Source organism: Onychostoma macrolepis, chromosome 25 (genome assembly GCF_012432095.1).
Source record: "Onychostoma macrolepis isolate SWU-2019 chromosome 25, ASM1243209v1, whole genome shotgun sequence".
NCBI lineage: Eukaryota > Metazoa > Chordata > Actinopteri > Cypriniformes > Cyprinidae > Onychostoma > Onychostoma macrolepis.
In genome coordinates, this window is record NC_081179.1 from 1,599,182 (window position 1) to 1,618,685 (window position 19,504).

Genomic DNA, 19,504 nt, shown 5'->3' on the forward strand with positions numbered 1-19,504 from the left:
TTCTAGTAAAAATATCTAAAAATTCTTGAATCAATGTACTTTACAAGTAAAATGACTTAAGATATTATGTCACGTTTTCTGAAAAAAAAAAAAATCTAAATTTTACCCCATTTGTAGATATTTTTGCTTGTTTTAAGCAAAAACTAACAAAATTTTGTTTTTGTTTTTTTTCTTAAGTAGTGCTGTCAAAAGATTAATCGTGATTAATCGCATCCAAAATAAAAGGTTTTGTCTACATAACATGTGTGTGTACTGTGTATATTTATTATGTATATTTAAAGACACACACATACAGCATATATTTTGAAAAAAATGTACATGTATTTACATGTGTATATATATTCATATAAATTATATCATATATAAATATATTTAATATATAAGCGTAACATATTTTTCTTAAATATATACATGCATGTGTGTGTATTTATATATACATTATAAATAAACAGTACACATACATCTATTATGTAAACAAAAACTTTTATTTTGGATGCGATTAATCGTGATTAATCATTTCACAGCACTAATCTTAAGTCATTTAATTTTAAGTCATGTGAATGCATCTTGATTCATAAATGTTTAGATGTTTATACTAGAAAACAAGACAAAAATTCTAAGAAAATATTTTTTTGCAGTGTATGTCAAGTTGATGAACAAATGGCAGAAATGTACTGTAAAAATCATGCAGTTAATGGCATGTAATCAAACAGATGGTGAACACTATTAACAGCAATGATTATATGTTGCGATTAAACTTACAGCAAAATTTGGTAGTTTTGAGGGTTAGCATCATCCGAGGTCCTCTGAGGGGTTGGCATATTCTCTTCTCAGATCTTCGTAAGGGTTGGATCCAGACTGAAGCTTGTGTAAAATTCATCAAATTAAGGCTCGATTTTAATCATCCTCATTTTTACGGAACAATATTGATTCTTAAATCCCAAGAATCGGCAGCGCGTACGTGAACTGATCATCTCCTCCACCAAAAGAGCCCGGTCTCATGAAAATGCGTATAAATAGTACGCCAAATAAAAACAAAAACTCGTGGTATTGATTCACAAAAATGGACTTTGGCGTATATATGATACGCACGTTTTTGGCGTGCATATAATACGCAGTTTTCGCGTAAATATGATACGAAATTTGTTGGTGTGTATATGATAGGCAGTTTTCAAGTACATATGATGTGCATCTACCCCACAACCCTAATCCTACCCATCACGTAGCATATACACGCCAAAGTAAATTTTTGCGTATAAATACCACAAGTTTTAATTTTTATTTGGTGAACTATTTATACGCACTTTCATGAGATCGGGTTGCTTTAAAACCAGTTTCAGCACAAAATAAACATGACTAAACATCCGAAGGTAAGTTAAAAGAAAGAGTACAACTTTATATGTATATTTTAGGGATGTAACGATGAACTGCGAGCCGGTTGAAAATTGTTTCAAATATGTGACGATTCAAATCGGTTGAGATGCCGAACAAATCGCGCTACAATTGGAGTAGGAGTTTATATGAATGCATCTCTGAGGGGAACTTACTGTCTTTAGAAAAGTTTATGTGGTATTTTCTTTTCATCTCGCCTCTGAATAATGCATATTAAAGTAGTGTTCATAACCGCAGCTCTGCTTTGTTTACAGCGGTAAACACTATATAATTGTTGTTCATAAGCGCCACCTGCTGGCAGAGAGTGAACCTGCGGCTCATTCAGCTCGTCTGCCGTTTCCTTCAGATATGTTTTATGTAGTATAATTTCACAAAACTAAAGTCAGACTATTCTGTTTTTGCTTAAAATTTCTTAATTATAATATTAATTATATTGTATATATACAGTCTAATTTAGATTAAAAACTGCTCATGCTGCATCTTTGTTTGGATCCTGATTAAAATGCAGCGGTTGCCTCTCATTTTAAATGGAAAGAGCTCAGACAAAGCCTTAGTTTGTTTATATGAAGAGATTTCTTTTATTTGTGTAATTTGTTTATTTGATTTGGGGTTTGTTTTAAAATTTCAATTTAGTTTTATGTTTCAATTTCACAAAGAAACGTGCAGCAGTAGCCTAATAAAAGGACACCTTTCCATTTACTGTATAATGTCTTCAGTCTCATTTTGTAAAAAAAAAAAATCATGAGTGAATCGAATCGTGAATTCAAAATCGTGAATCGAATTGAATCGTGAGTTGAGTGAATCTACTTGAGAAAATTTGGCATGTAGCCTACTGTACCTGATATATATCCAAAATAATAGATATTGAATTGAATTGTATCGTATTGTGAATGAGAATCAAATCGAATCGTGAAATTTGTGTCGTGTGCTGTGTTTCAGGCGGACGGTGTCTGGGCATCCTCAGACGGATGGAGATCAGCTCCCGCTTCCGCTATTACTTCCAGCACCCCTGGTCTCGTCTGGTGGTGGCCTACCTGGTCACCTTCTTTAACTTCCTGGTCTTCGCCGAGGACCCGGTGTCACACAGCCAGACGGAAGCGCACATGATCGTGGTGGGAAACTGCTTCTCGTTCGTGGTCAATAAATATCCCGGAGGAGGATGGAACGTCCTCAAGGTCCTGATGTGGATCCTCGCCATCATCACGGGCCTCATCGCCGGCAAGTTCGTGTTCCATCGACGCTTGTTCGGTACGTCTGGGATTTTGTTTTGATTGCTTATATATTCTTCTCGTCTAGTGGCTCAGATCGATTATTTAATCTCAGATGAAGGGCAGATCTTCTGGGGCTAAAAAGTGGCCCTGGACTTTCTGGCACAGAGCGGCCCACTACACTATAAACCAGCTCATTATGCATGCACAGAGCAATTTTTAACACCACTTACTAACAGAAAAATATAACACAATACAGAAGTAAAAATGCTATCTATTTTTTAAACTGAAATTCTTATCATTAACATTAATGAATGACTGGCATACTTCTTTACATTATAAATGGTGTATATCACAAATAGTAAATCATTTAGAAGAATTTTTTACACATCTCTTTTAGAGGGACAGTTTAATATCACTAATGTTAAATGCCTACCATAATATCAGTCCATATAACACAACGCTCTGCTCTGATATGGACTTGGAATGTAGGGCAGAATGTGGACTGTTTTTATGGTGCCCTTCTATTGGTCCTTCAGAAATCATTCTAATATGCTGATTTGCTGCTAAAGAAACATTTCTGATTATTATCAATGTTGAAAACAGTTGTGCTGCTTCATATTTTTGTGGAAAATGTGATACATTACCATTGATTCTAGAGTAAGAAATATATATGTATATATATATACAGCCACAGCCATATCACCCTGCAGCCCAAGATCGGTTGCCCATGGAAGCTAAGCAGGGCTGAGCCTGGTCAGTACCTGGATGGGAGACCTCCTGGGAAAACTAGGTTGCTGTTGGAAGAGGTGTTAGTGAGGCCAGCAGGGGGTGCTCACCCTGCAGTCTGTGTGGGTCCTAATGCCCCAGTATAGTGATGGGGACACTATACTGTAAAAAAAGCACCGTCTTTCGGATGAGACGTTAAACCGAGGTCCTGACTCTCTGTGGTCATTAAAAATCCCATGACACTCATCGTAAAGAGTAGGGTGTAACCCGGTGTCCTGGCCAAATTCCTCCACTGGCCCTTGTCTATCATGGCTTCCCAATAATCCCCATCCACTTGATTGGCTCTATGACACTCTCTCCTCTCCACCTGTAGCTGGTGTGTGGTGAGCGCACTGGTGCCGTTGTCCTGTGGCTGCCGTCGCATCATCCAAGTGGATGCTGCACACTGGTGGTGGTTGAGGAGAGACCCCCCCCACATGATTGTAAAAGCGCTTTGGGTGTATTGCAATACACATTAAAGCGCTATATAAATGCCTCATTCATATATATATATATATATATGTGTGTGTGTGTGTGTGTGTGTGTGTGTGTGTAAATACTTTTATTCAACAAGATTGCATTAAATTGATTTAAATGACAGTAAATACATTTATATTTGCTACAAATTATTTATGTTTCAAATAAATTCTGTTCTTTAAGTGTGTATTCATCAGATAATCCTGAAAAAGTATCACAGTTTCCACAAAAATATAATAACTGCTAATAATTAAGCAGCAAATCAGCATATTAGAATGATTTCTGAAGGATCATGTGACACTGAAAACTGCAGTAATGATGCTGAAAATTCAGCTTTGATTACAGGAATAAATTACATTTTACAGTATATTCACACAGAAAAAAAATTATTTTAACACTTATTTTTGATCAATCAAATGCAGCCTTTCTGTGCAGAAGAGACTTTCAGAAACATTAAAATCGGAAACATTAAATTCTTACTCACCCCAGACTTTTGAACTCTAGATTATGTATATGTACATTTATGTATATATTAAATATGAATAAACATATTGAGGTATTTTGAATAAACATATAATAATAAACATATTGAGGTATAAAGATGTATTTTGGAGAAAAGAATCAGTAGATGAGAAAAAGACGAGGTTCTCTCAAGAGTTAATAGTTCACATGCAGTGTTTTAATTCCTGATGGGTTTTTGCAGATTCGTCACGTGTCGCTCGCTTTCATAAATACTGCAGGTGCATCAGACGATTCTGTGCTCATGGAGTTTATGAAGTAAGATCGAGCGACACGTGATCATTATGTAAGAGCACAGCTGAAGACATAAAACTTTCATTTGATGTGACAGGACAGAGGCACGTGCTGCTTTATTATTAATTATGCTGTAGTCTCAGACACATGCTCAGAAATGGCAAGATCTTTCTCAAAACCCACTCTGATCGGATCGGAGAACAGAACTACTGTAGATCCAGTTTTGTTGATTAACTTTATTCCACACAAAATTAAAGGCCTGTTCACATTAAAGGTCATAACTGTAACTATAACTTTTTAATAATCATTCGTCCGCACTGCAAATATAATCATAACGACACAGAAGTACAATATCTTTGGAATCACTTTCCAAACAATTTTTTTCCAGTTTATGAACACTAAAAATTTTTAAACCAATCTGAACCCATCCAACTTTAAAGAGCTCGAGCATTTTTAAAACTAAAGATGACAAAACTGCAGCACACAATTAAAATATTGTTCTTTGGTATGGATGCAAATATAGTTATCGTTATAACCAAATATAACCGTTATTGGTGTGAAGGCTAATATAGTTATCGTTATTTGTGTGAATGTTATTAAAGTTATCATTTTTTATTTGAACACTAATATAGTTATCGTTGTAGTTATTGTTATTGGTGTGAACGCTAGTATATTTTTTGTTTTTGCTGTGAAGTTGTGAATGCTAATATAGTTATCATTTTTGGTGCAAATGCTAATATAGTTATTGTTATTGGTGTGAACAGTAATATCATTTTTGTTCTTGGTGTGAATGTTAATAAAGTTATAATTTTTGGTGTAAACGCTAATATAGTTTTCGTTATTGGTGTGAACAGTAATATAGTTTTTGATATTAGTGTGAATGCTAATTATCATTTTTGGTTTTAACAGTAATATCATTTTTGTTCTTGGTGTGAATGTTAATAAAGTTATAATTTTTGGTGTAAACGCTAATATAGTTTTCGTTATAATTATCGTTATTGGTGTGAACACTAATATAGTTTTTGATATTAGTGTGAACGCTAATATAGTAGTTATCATTTTTGGTGCAAACGCTAATATAGTTTTCATTATTGGTGTGGACAGTAATATAGTTTTTGTTTTTGGTGTGAATGCTAATATAGTTATAATTTTTGGTGGAAACGGCTATATAGTTATTGTTTTTGGTGTGAACAGTAATACAGTTTTTGTTTTTGATGTGAACACTAATATAGTTATCATTGTAGTTATCGTTATTGGTGTGAACGCTAGTATATTTTTTGTTTTTGTTGTGAAGTTGTGAATGCTAATATAGTTATCATTTTTGGTGCAAACGCTAATATAGTTATTGTTATTGGTGTGAACACTAATGTAGTTTTTGTTTTTCGTGTGAATGCTAATTATCATTTTTGGTTTTAACGCTAATATAGTTATCGTTATTGGTGTGAACACTAATATAGCTTTTGTTTTAGGTGTGAATGCTAATATATTTATAATTTTTGGTGCAAACGTTAATATAATTATCATTATTGGTGTGAACCCTAATTTTGTTTTTGGTGTGAATGCTAATATAGTTATCATTTTTGGTGCAAACGGTAATATAGTTATTGTTATTGGTGTGAGCACTAATATCGTTTTTGTTCTTGTTGTGAATGTTAATAAAGTTATCATTTTTGTTGTTAACGCTAATATAGTTATCGTTATTGGTGTGAACACTAATATAGTCATTGTTATATTTATCGTTATTGGTGTAAATGCTAATATAGTTTTTGTTATAAATATTGTTATTGGTGTGAACACTAATATAGTTTTTGATATTAGTGTGAACGCTAATGTAGTAGTTACTATATCATTTTTGGTGTAAACGCAAATATAGTTTTCATTAATTATCGTTATTGGTGTGAACACTAATATAGTTTTTGATATTAGTGTGAATGCTAATATAGTAGTTATAATTTTTGGTGTAAACGCTAATATAGATTTCGTTATAATTATCGTTATTGGTGTGAACACTAATATAGTCTTTGATATTAATGTGAACGCTAATATAGTAGTTATCATTTTTGGTGTAAACACAAATATAGTTTTCATTATAATTAGCGTCATTGGTGTGAACACTAATATAGTTTTTGATATTAGTGTGAAGGCTAATATAGTAGTTATCATTTTTGGTGTAAACGCAAATATAATTTTCGTTATAATTATCGTTATTGGTGTGAACACTAATATAGTCTTTGATATTAGTGTGAAGGCTAATGTAGTAGTTATCATTTTTGGTGTAAACACTAATATAGTTTTCGTTATAATTATCGTTATTGGTGTGCATACGGTTATCACTTCACTGACAGCAAGGACACACGGAGTCTGTGGCAAGCTATTCAGACCATTACAGACTACAAGCCCCTCACAGGCCTGTGATGATGACACATCCCTCCCAGATGCACTCAATGAGTTTTATGCACGGTTTGAAATACAGAATGACAAACCTGCACAAAAACTACCCACACCTCCCAACGACCAGGTGCACTGTCTGTCTCCAGTCGATGTAAGGAAGACCCTATCTAGGGTTAACCCACGCAAGGCTGGAGGTCCTGACAACATACCAGGCCGCTTACTGAGAGACTGTGCTGACCAGCTGACAGATGTCTTAACAGACATCTTTAACATCTCACTAAGCCAAGCAGTGCTTTGAGAGGTTAGTCATGCACCATATCAAATCAGATCTCCCCAACACACTTGACCTGCTCCAGTTTGCATACCGTCCAAACTGTTCCACGGACGATACCATTTCCTCCACCCTCCACCTGGCTCTTACCCACTTAGAAAACAAAGACTCTTATGTTAGAATGCTGTTCATCGAACTTCAGCTCAGCATTCAACACAATAATCCCACAACAGCTCATCAACAAACTAAACCTGCTGGGCCTAAATGCCTCCCTCTGTAATTGGATCCTGGACTTTCTAACCGGAAGACCTCAGTCAGTCCATGTCGGCCACAACACCTCGAGCACTACCACACTGAGCACAGGTGCCCCACAAGGCTATGTGCTCAGCCCGCTGCTCTTCATGCTGCTGACCCACAACAGCACTGCCAAGTCCAGCTCCAACCACATCACCAAGTTTGCTGATGACACAACTGTGGTAGGTCTCATCAGCAAAAATGATGAAACGCACTACAGAGAGGAAGTGGCACAACTGAATGGTGTGGTGCAAACACCCTGTCCCTCAATGTGAGTAAGACAAAAGAGGTTGTGATGGACTTCAGGAAGAACTCTGTTGACCACCTCTCACTGACCATCAACAGCTCGACTGTGGAGAGAGTCAGCAGCACTAAATTCCTGGGGGTGCACATAACAGAAGACCTCACCTGGACCACCAACACTATATCACTCAGGCGCAACAGCGGCTCTACTTCCTGCGCCGACTTAAGTCAAGTCACCTTTATTTATATAGCGCTTTTAACAATACAGATTGTGTCAAAGCACTTAACAGTATCAAATTGGAGGATAGAGTGTCAGTAATGTATAATGATAAGATTAAACACTCAATTTTCAGTTAAAGGCATTTCATTATTGAATTCAGAGATGTCATTGTCTAGCTCAGTTTAGTTTAAATAGTATCTGTGCAATCAAATCGGCGATAATCGCTAGAAATTAAGTGTCCCCAACTGAGCAAGCCAGAGGCGACAGCGGCAAGGAACCAAAACTCCCTCTGTGACAGAATGGAGAAAAAAAACCTTAAACCAGTCTCAGTCGGGGGGCCAGTTCTCCTCTGACCAGACGAAACCCACAGTTCAAAAGTTTATATTTCTATTTTAATTTTGTTGCAAGTTCTAACAATAGTAGTATTATGTAGTTGGGTATTTTATTATATTTTTAGTTATTTAGTTATATTTTTTAGTTTTATTGTATTTTAATCTAGGTTTTCGCTGGGGATATGTCTCTGGGGGTCATCTGGGTGTCCTGGTCTCCGCTGACGATCAGAGCTGTAGACATCATCTCTTGGTGCTGATCCACCATCTGATCGGATACGGACTGAGAAACAGAATAGGAAAGAAACAGACAAATATTAGCGTAGATGCCATTCTTCTTACGATGTAACAAGTACATCGTGTGTTATGGGGAGTGTTCCCGGTTCAGGTTGATCTAATTAATGCAGCCTAACAACCCTTTAACGGATTTGAATTATAGAAGTGTATTAGTGTGTTATGTGTACACCAGGATAAAGAGATGGGTCTTTAATCTAGATTTGAACTGACAGAGTGTGTCTGCCTCCCGAACAGTGATAGGTAGATTGTTCCAGAGTTTGGGTGCTAAATAGGTAAAGGATCTGCCGCCCGCAGTCGATTTTGATATTCTAGGTATTATCAAACGTCCAGAGTCTTGAGAACGCAGCGGACGTGGAGGACTATAATGCGATAAGAGCTCGCTCAAGTACTGAGGAGCTAAACCATTCAGGGCTTTATAAGTAATTAACAAGATTTTAAAATCTATCCGATGTTTGATAGGGAGCCAGTGCAGTGTTGACAGAACCGGGCTAATATGGTCATATTTCCTGGTTCTAGTAAGGACTCTAGCTGCTGCATTTTGGACCAACTGTAGTTTGTTGATCAAGCGTGCAGAACAACCACCCAATAAAGCATTACAATAGTCTAACCTTGAGGTCATAAACGCATGAACTAACATTTCTGCATTTGACGTTGAGAGCATTGGTCGCAATTTAGATATGTTTTTGAGATGAAAAAATGCAGTTTTACAGATGCTAGAAACATGGCTTTCAAATGACAGATTGCTATCGAACAGCACACCTAGGTTCCTGACTGATGAAGAAGAATTTACAGAGCAGCCATCAAGTGTTAGACGGTGTTCTAGGTTATTACATGTGGGGTTTTTAGGTCCGATAATTAACACCTCTGTTTTTTTCAGAATTTAGCAGTAAAAAATGACTCGTCATCCAGTTTTTTATATCGACTATGCATTCCGTTAGTTTCTCAATTTGGTGTGTTTCACCGGGCCGCGAAGAAATATAGAGCTGAGTATCATCAGCATAACAGTGAAAGCTAACACCATGTCTCCTGATAATATCTCCCAAGGGTAACATGTAAAGCGTGAAAAGTGACGGCCCTAGTACTGAGCCTTGAGGTACTCCATACTGCACTTGTGATCGATATGATAACTCTTCATTCACTGCTACAAACTGATGGCGGTCAGATAAGTACGATTTGAACCATGCTAAGGCGCTTCCACTAATGCCAACAAAGTTTTGTAGTCTATTCAAAAGAATGTTGTGGTCGATGGTGTCGAACACAGCGCTAAGATCCAGTAGAACTAATAAAGAGATACAACCACGATCAGATGATAGAAGCAAGTCATTTGTAACTCTAATGAGAGCAGTCTCAGTGCTATGATACGATCTAAATCCTGACTGGAATTCCTCACAGATATCATTTTTCTCTAGGAAGGAATATAATTGTGAGGATACTACCTTTCTAGTATCTTTGACAGAAAAGGAGATTTGAGATCGGTCTGTAATTAACTAGATCTTTGGGGTCAAGTTGTGGTTTTTAATGAGAGGCTTAATAACAGCCAATTTGAAGGTTTTGGGGACATATCCTAATGACAATGATGAATTAATAATAGCCAAAAGAGGATCTATGACTTCTGGAAGCAGCTCTTTTAGTAGTTTAGATGGAATCGGGTCTAACATACATGTTGTTGGTTTAGATGATTTAACAAGTTTATACAATTCTTCCTCTCCACAGTAGAGAATGAATGGAATTGTTCCTCAGGGGATCTATAGTGCGCTATCTGATGCGATACTGTAGCTGATGGCTGCAAGGATACAATTTTATCTCTGATAGTATCGATCTTGGAAGTGAAGTAGTTCATAAAGTCATTACTGCTATGCTCTTGGGAAATGCCAACACCTGTTGATGCTTGATTTTTCGTTAATTTAGTCACTGTATTGAATAAATACCGGGGTTATGTTTGTTTTCTTCTAGAAGAGACGAAAAGTAATCAGATCTAGCAGTTTTAATGCTTTTCTGTAGGATAGGGTACTTTCCGCCAAGCTAAACGAAATACCTCTAATTTAGTTTTCCTCCAGCTGCGCTCCATTTTCCGGCTGCTCTCTTTAGGGTGCGAGTGTGCTCATTATACCACGGTGTTGGACTCTTATCCTTAATCTTCCTTAAGCGTAAAGGAGCAACCGCATCTAAAGTGCTAGAAAAGAGAGAGTCCATAGTTCCTGTTACATCATCAAGTTGTTCTGAGCTATTGGATATGCTGAGGAACTGAGATAAGTCAGGAAGATTATTTATAAAGCAGTCTTTTGTGGTAGAAGTGATGGTTCTACCATATTTGTAACAAGAAGTTGGCTTTACAGCTTTAGCTATATGGAATATACAGGAGACTAGATAATGATCTGAGATATCATCGCTCTGCTGCAAAATTTCAATGCTACTCACATCAATTCCATGTGACAGTATTAAATCTAGAGTATGATTTCGACAATGAGTAGGTCCTGACACGTGTTGTTTAACACCAATAGAGTTTAGAATGTCTATAAATGCTGATCCCAACAAATCTTTTTCATTATCAACATGGATATTAAAATCACCAACGATTAGGACTTTATCTGCAGCCAGCACTAACTCCGATAGAAAATCAGCAAATTCTTTAATAAAGTCTGTATGGTGCCCTGGTGGCCTGTATACAGTAGCCAGTACAAACATCACAGGGGATTTATCATTAACACTTGTTTCTTTGGATAACGTTATATGAAGCACCATTACTTCGAACGAATTATACTTGAAACCCGACCTCTGAGAGATACTGAAAATATTGCTATAAATTGTAGCAACACCTCCCCCTTTACCTTTTGGACGCGGTTCATGTTTGTAACAGTAATCTTGGGGTGTAGACTCGTTTAAAGTAATGTAATCATCTTGTTTTAGCCAGGTTTCTGTCAGACAAAGCACATCTAGTTTATGGTCAGTGAACATATCATTTACAAAAAGTGCTTTTGAAGAAAGGGATCTAATATTCAATAAGCCAAGCTTTATCATGTCTTTATCTGTATTATATCGGTTTCTTATTTGTTGAACATCAATTAAATTGTTACTATTACTTTGGTTTGGATGTTTTCTGTATTTTCTAGTTCGGGGAACAGACACAGTCTCTATAGAGTGATATCTAGGTGAAAAAGTTTCTATGTGCTGAGAGTTAACTGACTTTGGTGACGTGAGGTGGCTAGCAGACGATCGGTTTAGCCAGTCTGTCTGCTTCCTGACCTGGGCTCCAGTTAGTCAAGTACGAACTCTAAGACTATGTGCCATATTTCTAGAGAGAAGAGCGGCACCACCCCAGGAGGGATGAACACCATCTCTTTTCAAAGAGCTCTTAAAAGAGCAAGTCTCCCTCCACCCATCCTCACCACATTCTATAGGGGAACAATTGAGAGTGTCCTGACCAGCTGCATCACTGTCTGGTACGGGAACTGCAGTGCTGCTGACCGCAAGACCCTACAGCAGACAGTGAACACAGCCACAAAGATCATCGGTGACCCTCTTCCCTCCATTCTGGACATTTTCCTTGCACGATGCTCCAGCAAGGCCTCCAGCATCGTGAAGGACCCCACCCACCCCTCCCACAGTCTCTTCCAGCGCTTGCCATCAGGAAGACGATACCAGAGCATCAGAGCCCGCTCTGCCAGACTGCTCAACAGCTTTTTCCCCCAGGCTGTGAGAGCCCTCAATTCCAATCACCTCACCCCCCTCTGAAACCTCATCCATAACTCTAGCCCCTGAAACACACACTACACCACACGCACCACTAGTAAACTGTTGGAAACCTCAAAAACATTATGCAATTCTGAGTTTGCTACACACAGGTGAGTGAGCTATACAAACCACCTGTGGAAAAAAACACACTCTTTCCTCTCTATACGCACCAGACACTTTCTTATAAACACTCCATGTTTCAAGGAAAACATTGTGCAATTCTGAGTGTGCTACACACAGGTGAGTGGGCTGGACAAACCACCTGTAGAAACACACTCTTTCTCTCTCTACATGCACCAGACACTTTCTTATAAACCCTCCAAGGACTTAATAAGATAACACAAAATGTTTACTTGTGAATGCACCATAAATCATATTGCACTACTTCCTTCTTAACCTTAAATACCTCTATTGCACAATATCATGTACAGTGGTTGTTATTATGTAAGTACGTGTATAGTCTGTCTTAGGTTATGTGTATGTATAGTCAACTGTTTATAGTATATGTATAGTCAGATTACCGATTCAGTAAGTTAGCTATGTAGGTCTAAAAACTGTTCTTACATCTAGTGTTGTATGTTTATATTTATGCTTATTTATGTAGCACCGTGGTCCTGCGAGACACGACATTTCGTTCCACTGTATGTCCACACATGTAGCAGAATGACAATAAAGCTCGACTTGACTTGAACACCAATATAGTTTTTGATATTAGTGTGACCGCTAATATAGTAGTCATAATTTTTGGTGGGGGGGTGGGGGTTGAATAACCAGCGCTCTCTTCCACCTTCAATACCATGACTGAGGTGAGACCCTTGAACAAGGCACCAAACCCCCAACTCCCCGGGCGCAACAGCATTGGCTGCCCACTGCTCCGGGTGTGTGTTCACAGTGTGTGTGTGTGTTCACTACTGTGTGTGTGTGTGTGTACTTGGATGGGTTAAATACAGAGCACAAATTCCGAGTATCGGTCACCATACTTGGCCACACGTCATTTCACTCACTTATATAGTTATCATTATTGGTCTAAACACTAATATCATTTTTGTTATTGGTGTGATCACTTATATATTTTTTGTTATTGGTGTGAATGTTAATAGGCAGATGAACTATTCTGATGATGCCTTTCATACTTTTCTGGACCTCGACAGTGTCATTTACTTGGCAGTCAATGAGACAGTCACAAGCCTCGCGGTTTTCATCTAAAATATCTTAAATTGTGTTCCGAAGACGAACGAAGCTTTTACGGGTTTGGAACGACAGGGGGGTAAGTGATTAATGACTAAATTTTCATTTTGGGGTGGAGTAACCCTTTAATGCGTTACTACGTCAGCGCAGGTTGAGTGTATGTGGTCTGGTCCGTGGTCTGCTGATGCAGGTGTGTTGATCTGGTTTGTGGTCAGTAGTCCGGTCTGTCAGATGCTCTGGATCTTCTGATTGTCTGTGGATCTATGATGCTGACGGGTTCTGCTGGGTCAGCGCTTCTGTCGGCTGTCTGCTTCCAGCTGGAGGAAACGCATCTGGATCCTGTCATGGAGTATTACAGCACGAGTGTGCTTTATAACCTCTGTGTGTGTGTGTGTGTGCAGCTCCTGTGTGATAAATGATGCATCTCATGCTCAGTCTGAACATGAATGTCATTAATAATAAACATCCAGACGATAGATAAACAATGGCTGTCTGAAGGCCTGAGTTTTTGTGCATTTTAGACCTTGTTTACTTTATAAATTCATGTGAGCATATCGTTAACTAAACAAAACATTTTTGTTACTTGAAATATAATCAATGTTAACTGAAATTAGAAAAAAAAAAAAAAAAAATTAAACCAATTTTATTTCAACTAGTTGCCAAGCAATGGTTTTCATGTTTTTTTCTTAAGTTGAAGTAGTTAAAATAACTCAAACTTGATAAAAATTATATAGACATATTTTAGAACTAATAAAAATGAAAATAACACAACAAAATTACTAAAACTAAAATAAAACAAACAAATATAAATAAAATAAAATCTAATTTAACTGCATATATTTGCACAGTGTGTTTGTATATTAGTGCATATAATTAGTGCATATAATTAATCCTTCTATTAATTTAATGAAAAACATGATTATTTTTAATAAGTGCCATCTACATTGTTCAAATTTTCAAAAGATTTGATTTTTAGTTTGTAAAATTAATACTTTTATTCAGGAGCTATGTATCAGTGTTCTTTTAGTATAATGTTTTTATTAATAGTTTGAATTAGTTCTTATTTTTATATTTGTTTTAATTTTAATTTTAAATATGTACATAATGAATACATATAGTATTAATAAAATTATTAATAGTTGCTTTGTTTTTAATTATTTATGTACATTAAATTAAAGTAAAAGAAAATCAGAAATGTTGCACTTTGCAACTAGTTGAAATAGTTACTTTTAATGCTTATTATTTGATTTATAGCCTATATTTTATTTTATTTCAAGTTTTGTTATGGTTTTAGTTTAACTACAATGACCCTGCATTAAATTTATCAAAATTGACAAGTAAAGATATTTATAATAAGTAAACACTCTATTAAATATATTAAATTAAATTAAAACATAATATTAACAAATATATTCAGGAGACACTTCATTCAAAAACATTGAACAATTTTTGTGCATTTTTATTTGGAAATGGCATCACATTACAGAGGTGAAATGAGCTGTGAACGAGTTTGTAGAAACACTATTGTGTGATTTCTGTGTGTCAGTTTTCGTCATCGTCATTCATGTTTGCTTCCACTGGCACCAATGAGGAGGCTTTGTGTTTCTCAGGCTGGTTTTAATGTTTCATTTGTTGAATTAAACACGGTAAAGTGTGTTAAACAGAGCTGAGAGTACTACAGTCTGAAGGCACAATTAAATTAAACAAGCTCAAAACATTTAATGAGTGCAGAGCAGGCAGTGCGATTCTGAAGAAATCTGAGGAGATTCAAATGTGCGTGAGAAGTAAGACAGGAGTGAACAGTGATTCACAGTCAAAACTGAATCAAATGAACTTGATGCTTGTTGACCATGTGTGATAAATATTGTTCCATGAGGCTTTAACCAACATCAAATTAAACCTCTTTATAAACCTGCACTATATAACTATCACACCGAATCTCAATTGTAGACATCAGAAGATGGCAGCATTGAGTCAGATCTGATGCTCTGAAATCAGTGCAGGACTGGTTTAGATCTGCGTCTTGATCTTGCATGCGATCGTAGTGTCTAAAAAACTGCACAGTAATATTTATGTAAAACACCAACCCCAAAAGTGTTTGTTCTTACACTTCTGTGAATGTCAAAATATAACAGCAAGTGTCAGAAAGATGCATAACCTCACTTTGTGATCAAAAGCCTGAAAGTTTGCTGAATCAGTAGTTTGTACATGAACTACTACACTTATTCATCTACTACAAATCACCAAAACACCAGAAGAGAGAAGATCCTGTAGCATTTGAGGCTCTTGATCATATTTACACTATTAGAAGAGTGACTCAAGTGCACAAATACATATTTGAGGCGATTTAAGAAGAAGAATTGGGAAAATGTCTCGAGCTTTGGATATTAATGACCTTCATTCATCGTGAAAAGCAAATATGTGAAACATAGTGCAGGAATCTGACCTGCTGAGTAAAAGCTCGGCCGCACATGTGTCTTTATAAGTGACATTTTAGAGGGATATTCTCTGCACTGATTGTGATTGTAGTAGTATTTACATAAACTACGGATCAAAGGTTTGGAATATATATATTTTTTGTGTTTTATGTTTTTGAAAGAAGTTTCTTCTGCTCACCCAGGCTGCATTTATTTGATCAGGAATACAGTAAAAATGTGAAATATTATTACAATTTAAAATAACTGTTTCCTATGTGAATATCTGTTAAAATGTAATTTATTTCTGTGATGCAAGGCATCATTACTCCAGTGATCCTTCAGAAATCATTCTAATATGCTGATTTGCTGCTAAAGAAACATTTCTGATTATTATGTTGAAATGTTTTTGTGGAAATCATGATACACTACCATTCAAAAGTTTATTTTATTCATCAAGGACACATTAAATTGTTCAAAAGCAATAGTAAAGACATTCATAAAGTTACAAAAGAGTTCTGTTTCAAATAAATGCTGTTCCTTTGAACTTTCTATTCATCTGTGAATCCTGAAAAATATAATGCATCACAGTTTCCATGAAAATATTGGGCAGCACAACTGTTTTCAACACAGAAATGATTCTTGAGCAGCAAATCAGCGTATTAGAATGATTTCTGAAGATCATGTGACACTGGAGACTGGAGTATTGATGCTGAAAATTCAGCTTTGCATCACAGGAATAAATTTCAGTTTAACATACATTCTCACAGAAAACACATATTTTACATTTTAATAATATTTCACATTTTCCCCCGTATTTTTGATCAAATAAATGCAGCCTTGGTGAGCAGAAAAGACTTCTTTCCAAATCATTAAAAACTCCTAATTGTTCCAGACTTTTCCATGCATGACAGGACTGAGAGAATCAGAAGCACCTGTACGCGTTTCCAGTTGAGTCTCGCTCTCGTGCAGACAATGAAACGTGCATCGGTCCTGATAAATTGATGTGACCGCCGTTTCCATGGGAACCGCCTCTAGAGACCCAGCCGGGCTTTGTGCGGCTGCTGAACCTGCGCACAAATCGCCTGTGATGAATGAGTTTTGTCCCGGTTTGATTCTACCGAGACCCGGCGGAGGTAGTTAGTTAAGAGCAGCACTGAGGCGGCCTACATTCACCCAGCGGGGCCGCGGGCCCCCGAGGGCCTCTCGACACTGTTTTTAGCACACGTTATAATGAATGTTGCACAGATGCAAAGAATCATCTTCACCAGCCCTAAATTACAGCACAAGCGGCCGAATCTGGCTTTGTGTCGGCTGTATTTATATCCGGATCGTTTCAAGGCCCTATAAGAGCACACTTTAACCTTAAAACTCGTCTTCTGGAGCGCGAACCGGCCACCTTTGGCCTGCTAATCTGCTGCTGTAAATGAGGAAGCGCCGCAGTCATTATTTTTCCTGTTAACTGGCGCAGAGCTGCAGGTCTCTGGTGTTCACGCCTGGTTTCTCCAGCTGGACTCGATCCGCAGCGCTGCAGTTTCCTCACGCTGCGATAGTGAACACCAATCTGGACACAGACGTAGATAAACGTGCAGAATGAAAGTTGAGGTGCTAAAAGACTCCAAGACGGCTGTAAAAACTCTCCGAGGAAACAATTTTCACCTCAGAAGAAATAAAAAGACTGAAATGAGTCACTAGGCGGCAGCCATTGAGAGTTTAGAGCTATGAAATGAATGTAGAGCAGCTCAGAGCGTTTGATGAGAACTGCTCGAGTTCATATTGAGATCTCTGACTTTTGATTCTAGACTTAGGTGTCTTGAGCAGGTTTTAAGGCACTGTTGAGATCTCTTCTGAAACTCTAGAGGAGACACATGTGAGATTATTGAAACATCTGAACAGCAGTCAGTTTTTCCAGCACAGTAAAAAATGTGGATCCTGGAGCTATGTTATTTTATTTATTTATTTGTGCTGTTATAGTATTTATTAATATTTTTAATTAACGTTTAATTTTATATTTTCAGTTTTCTTTTTACATTTTTATTTAAGTTTTAATAATTTTCTCATGTGCTTTTGTATTTATTCATTTTTTTTGTTTTTGCTTGCTTTTTTTTTATTTTATATATTTCTATTTAGCTTTACTATTTTTGTTGTAGTTTTAGTATTTTTTTATACCACAACATTTTATTTCATTATTTCAGTTATTTGCCAGGGCAAAATTAAAAAATTTTGTTTACATTTTTTATAAGTTTGTCATCTAATATTTGTATTTTATTTGATGTTATTTCAGTTTTATTTCAATTACTGAACATGATTTTTAATAGTTTTAGTTAACAAAACTAAAAATTGCTGTGTAGTATTTATTAATATGTTGAATTAGTCTTTGTTTATATTTTATAATATTTACATTTCAGTAATTTTATTATGTGTTTTTGTCTGGTTTGTTTTTTATTAATATTTCTATTTAGCTTTAATTTATTTTTATTTCAGTTTTAGTCATTTTAGTGCTTTCACTTGTTTCATTTAGTTGCCGAGGCAAAATGTTTAGTTTATGTAAGTTTTTAGCAATGGTCTATTATTTTACTTTATTATTTTTATATATGTTATTTTAAAACAATTTTAATTGTTTTATCTTCAGTTAATTCTTCATAATCTTAACCTTAGCCATTAACTGCCCCTATAATCAGAGTGAAATGACTGGAGTTTTGCAAGAGGTGATGTTTTAGTCAAACAGTCCTCGTACTCGTTCTTTGATGCTGTTGAATAAAATCACTACATTAAAAAGTAAAAAGTAACTTCTTAAACCATAGCATCAGCATGTCTACAGTTTTCCAAATTCAGATTAAAATGCAATTCGCTGAACACGTCCAAATTAATAAACTTCACTACTGAACCTCGCATACAATTTACATAGGAGCCCTAAGTTTTATTAAATATGAGCCAGTAAGTGTATGAACTTTATCTAAGGAATATTTGTATAAAATGCAATTAAGATGTTAGATAAAAGATGCGAATGCTCATTAATGTAGTAAATCTGTGCATTAACTAACTACTGTAAACTACAGCTTCAAGTACAGTAGTGCCACCAAAACATCAGTTCCAATGAATCAGTTTGTTTAAATGATTCAGTTAAATGTTACTTGATTCATCAAGTACCTGTGCTGTATTTTATGTCATCTTTTGCATAAATTAGGATGTTTGTAGTTTAATAAAGGTAAGTCACTACAGGCAAAAACTTGGTGTTCGTATGCACTGGTCAATTTCGAGATTTTGGCTAGTTTGGGCTTTTCAGACTAGTGGAAAGAAAACATCCAAATACATATTTAAGTGTTTATTTTATGACACTTAATCTGTTTGCATCTGTAGATTTCAGTTACAGTATATATCTTTAAAGAGTTTTTTTTCTCCACTTTAGCAGCACTTACAGCAGCACATTTTATTCCTATCTATATTCTGAAGCTTTTTTACAGAGGGGTTTATAAATCATTCACTTTTATATATATATATATTTTTTTTATTTCACTTTATTAATT

General features: G+C 36.1%; 1 protein-coding gene across 1 annotated transcript in view; it reads left to right on the plus strand.

Annotated features, from left to right (window-relative positions):
* tmem117 (transmembrane protein 117) overlaps nucleotides 1-19,504 on the plus strand; it is a 77,462-nt gene that overhangs the window by 2,823 nt on the left and 55,135 nt on the right. The window contains 1 exon segment of the mRNA XM_058766910.1: nucleotides 2,332-2,640. Within this exon segment, the coding sequence (XP_058622893.1) occupies nucleotides 2,332-2,640 (309 nt within the window).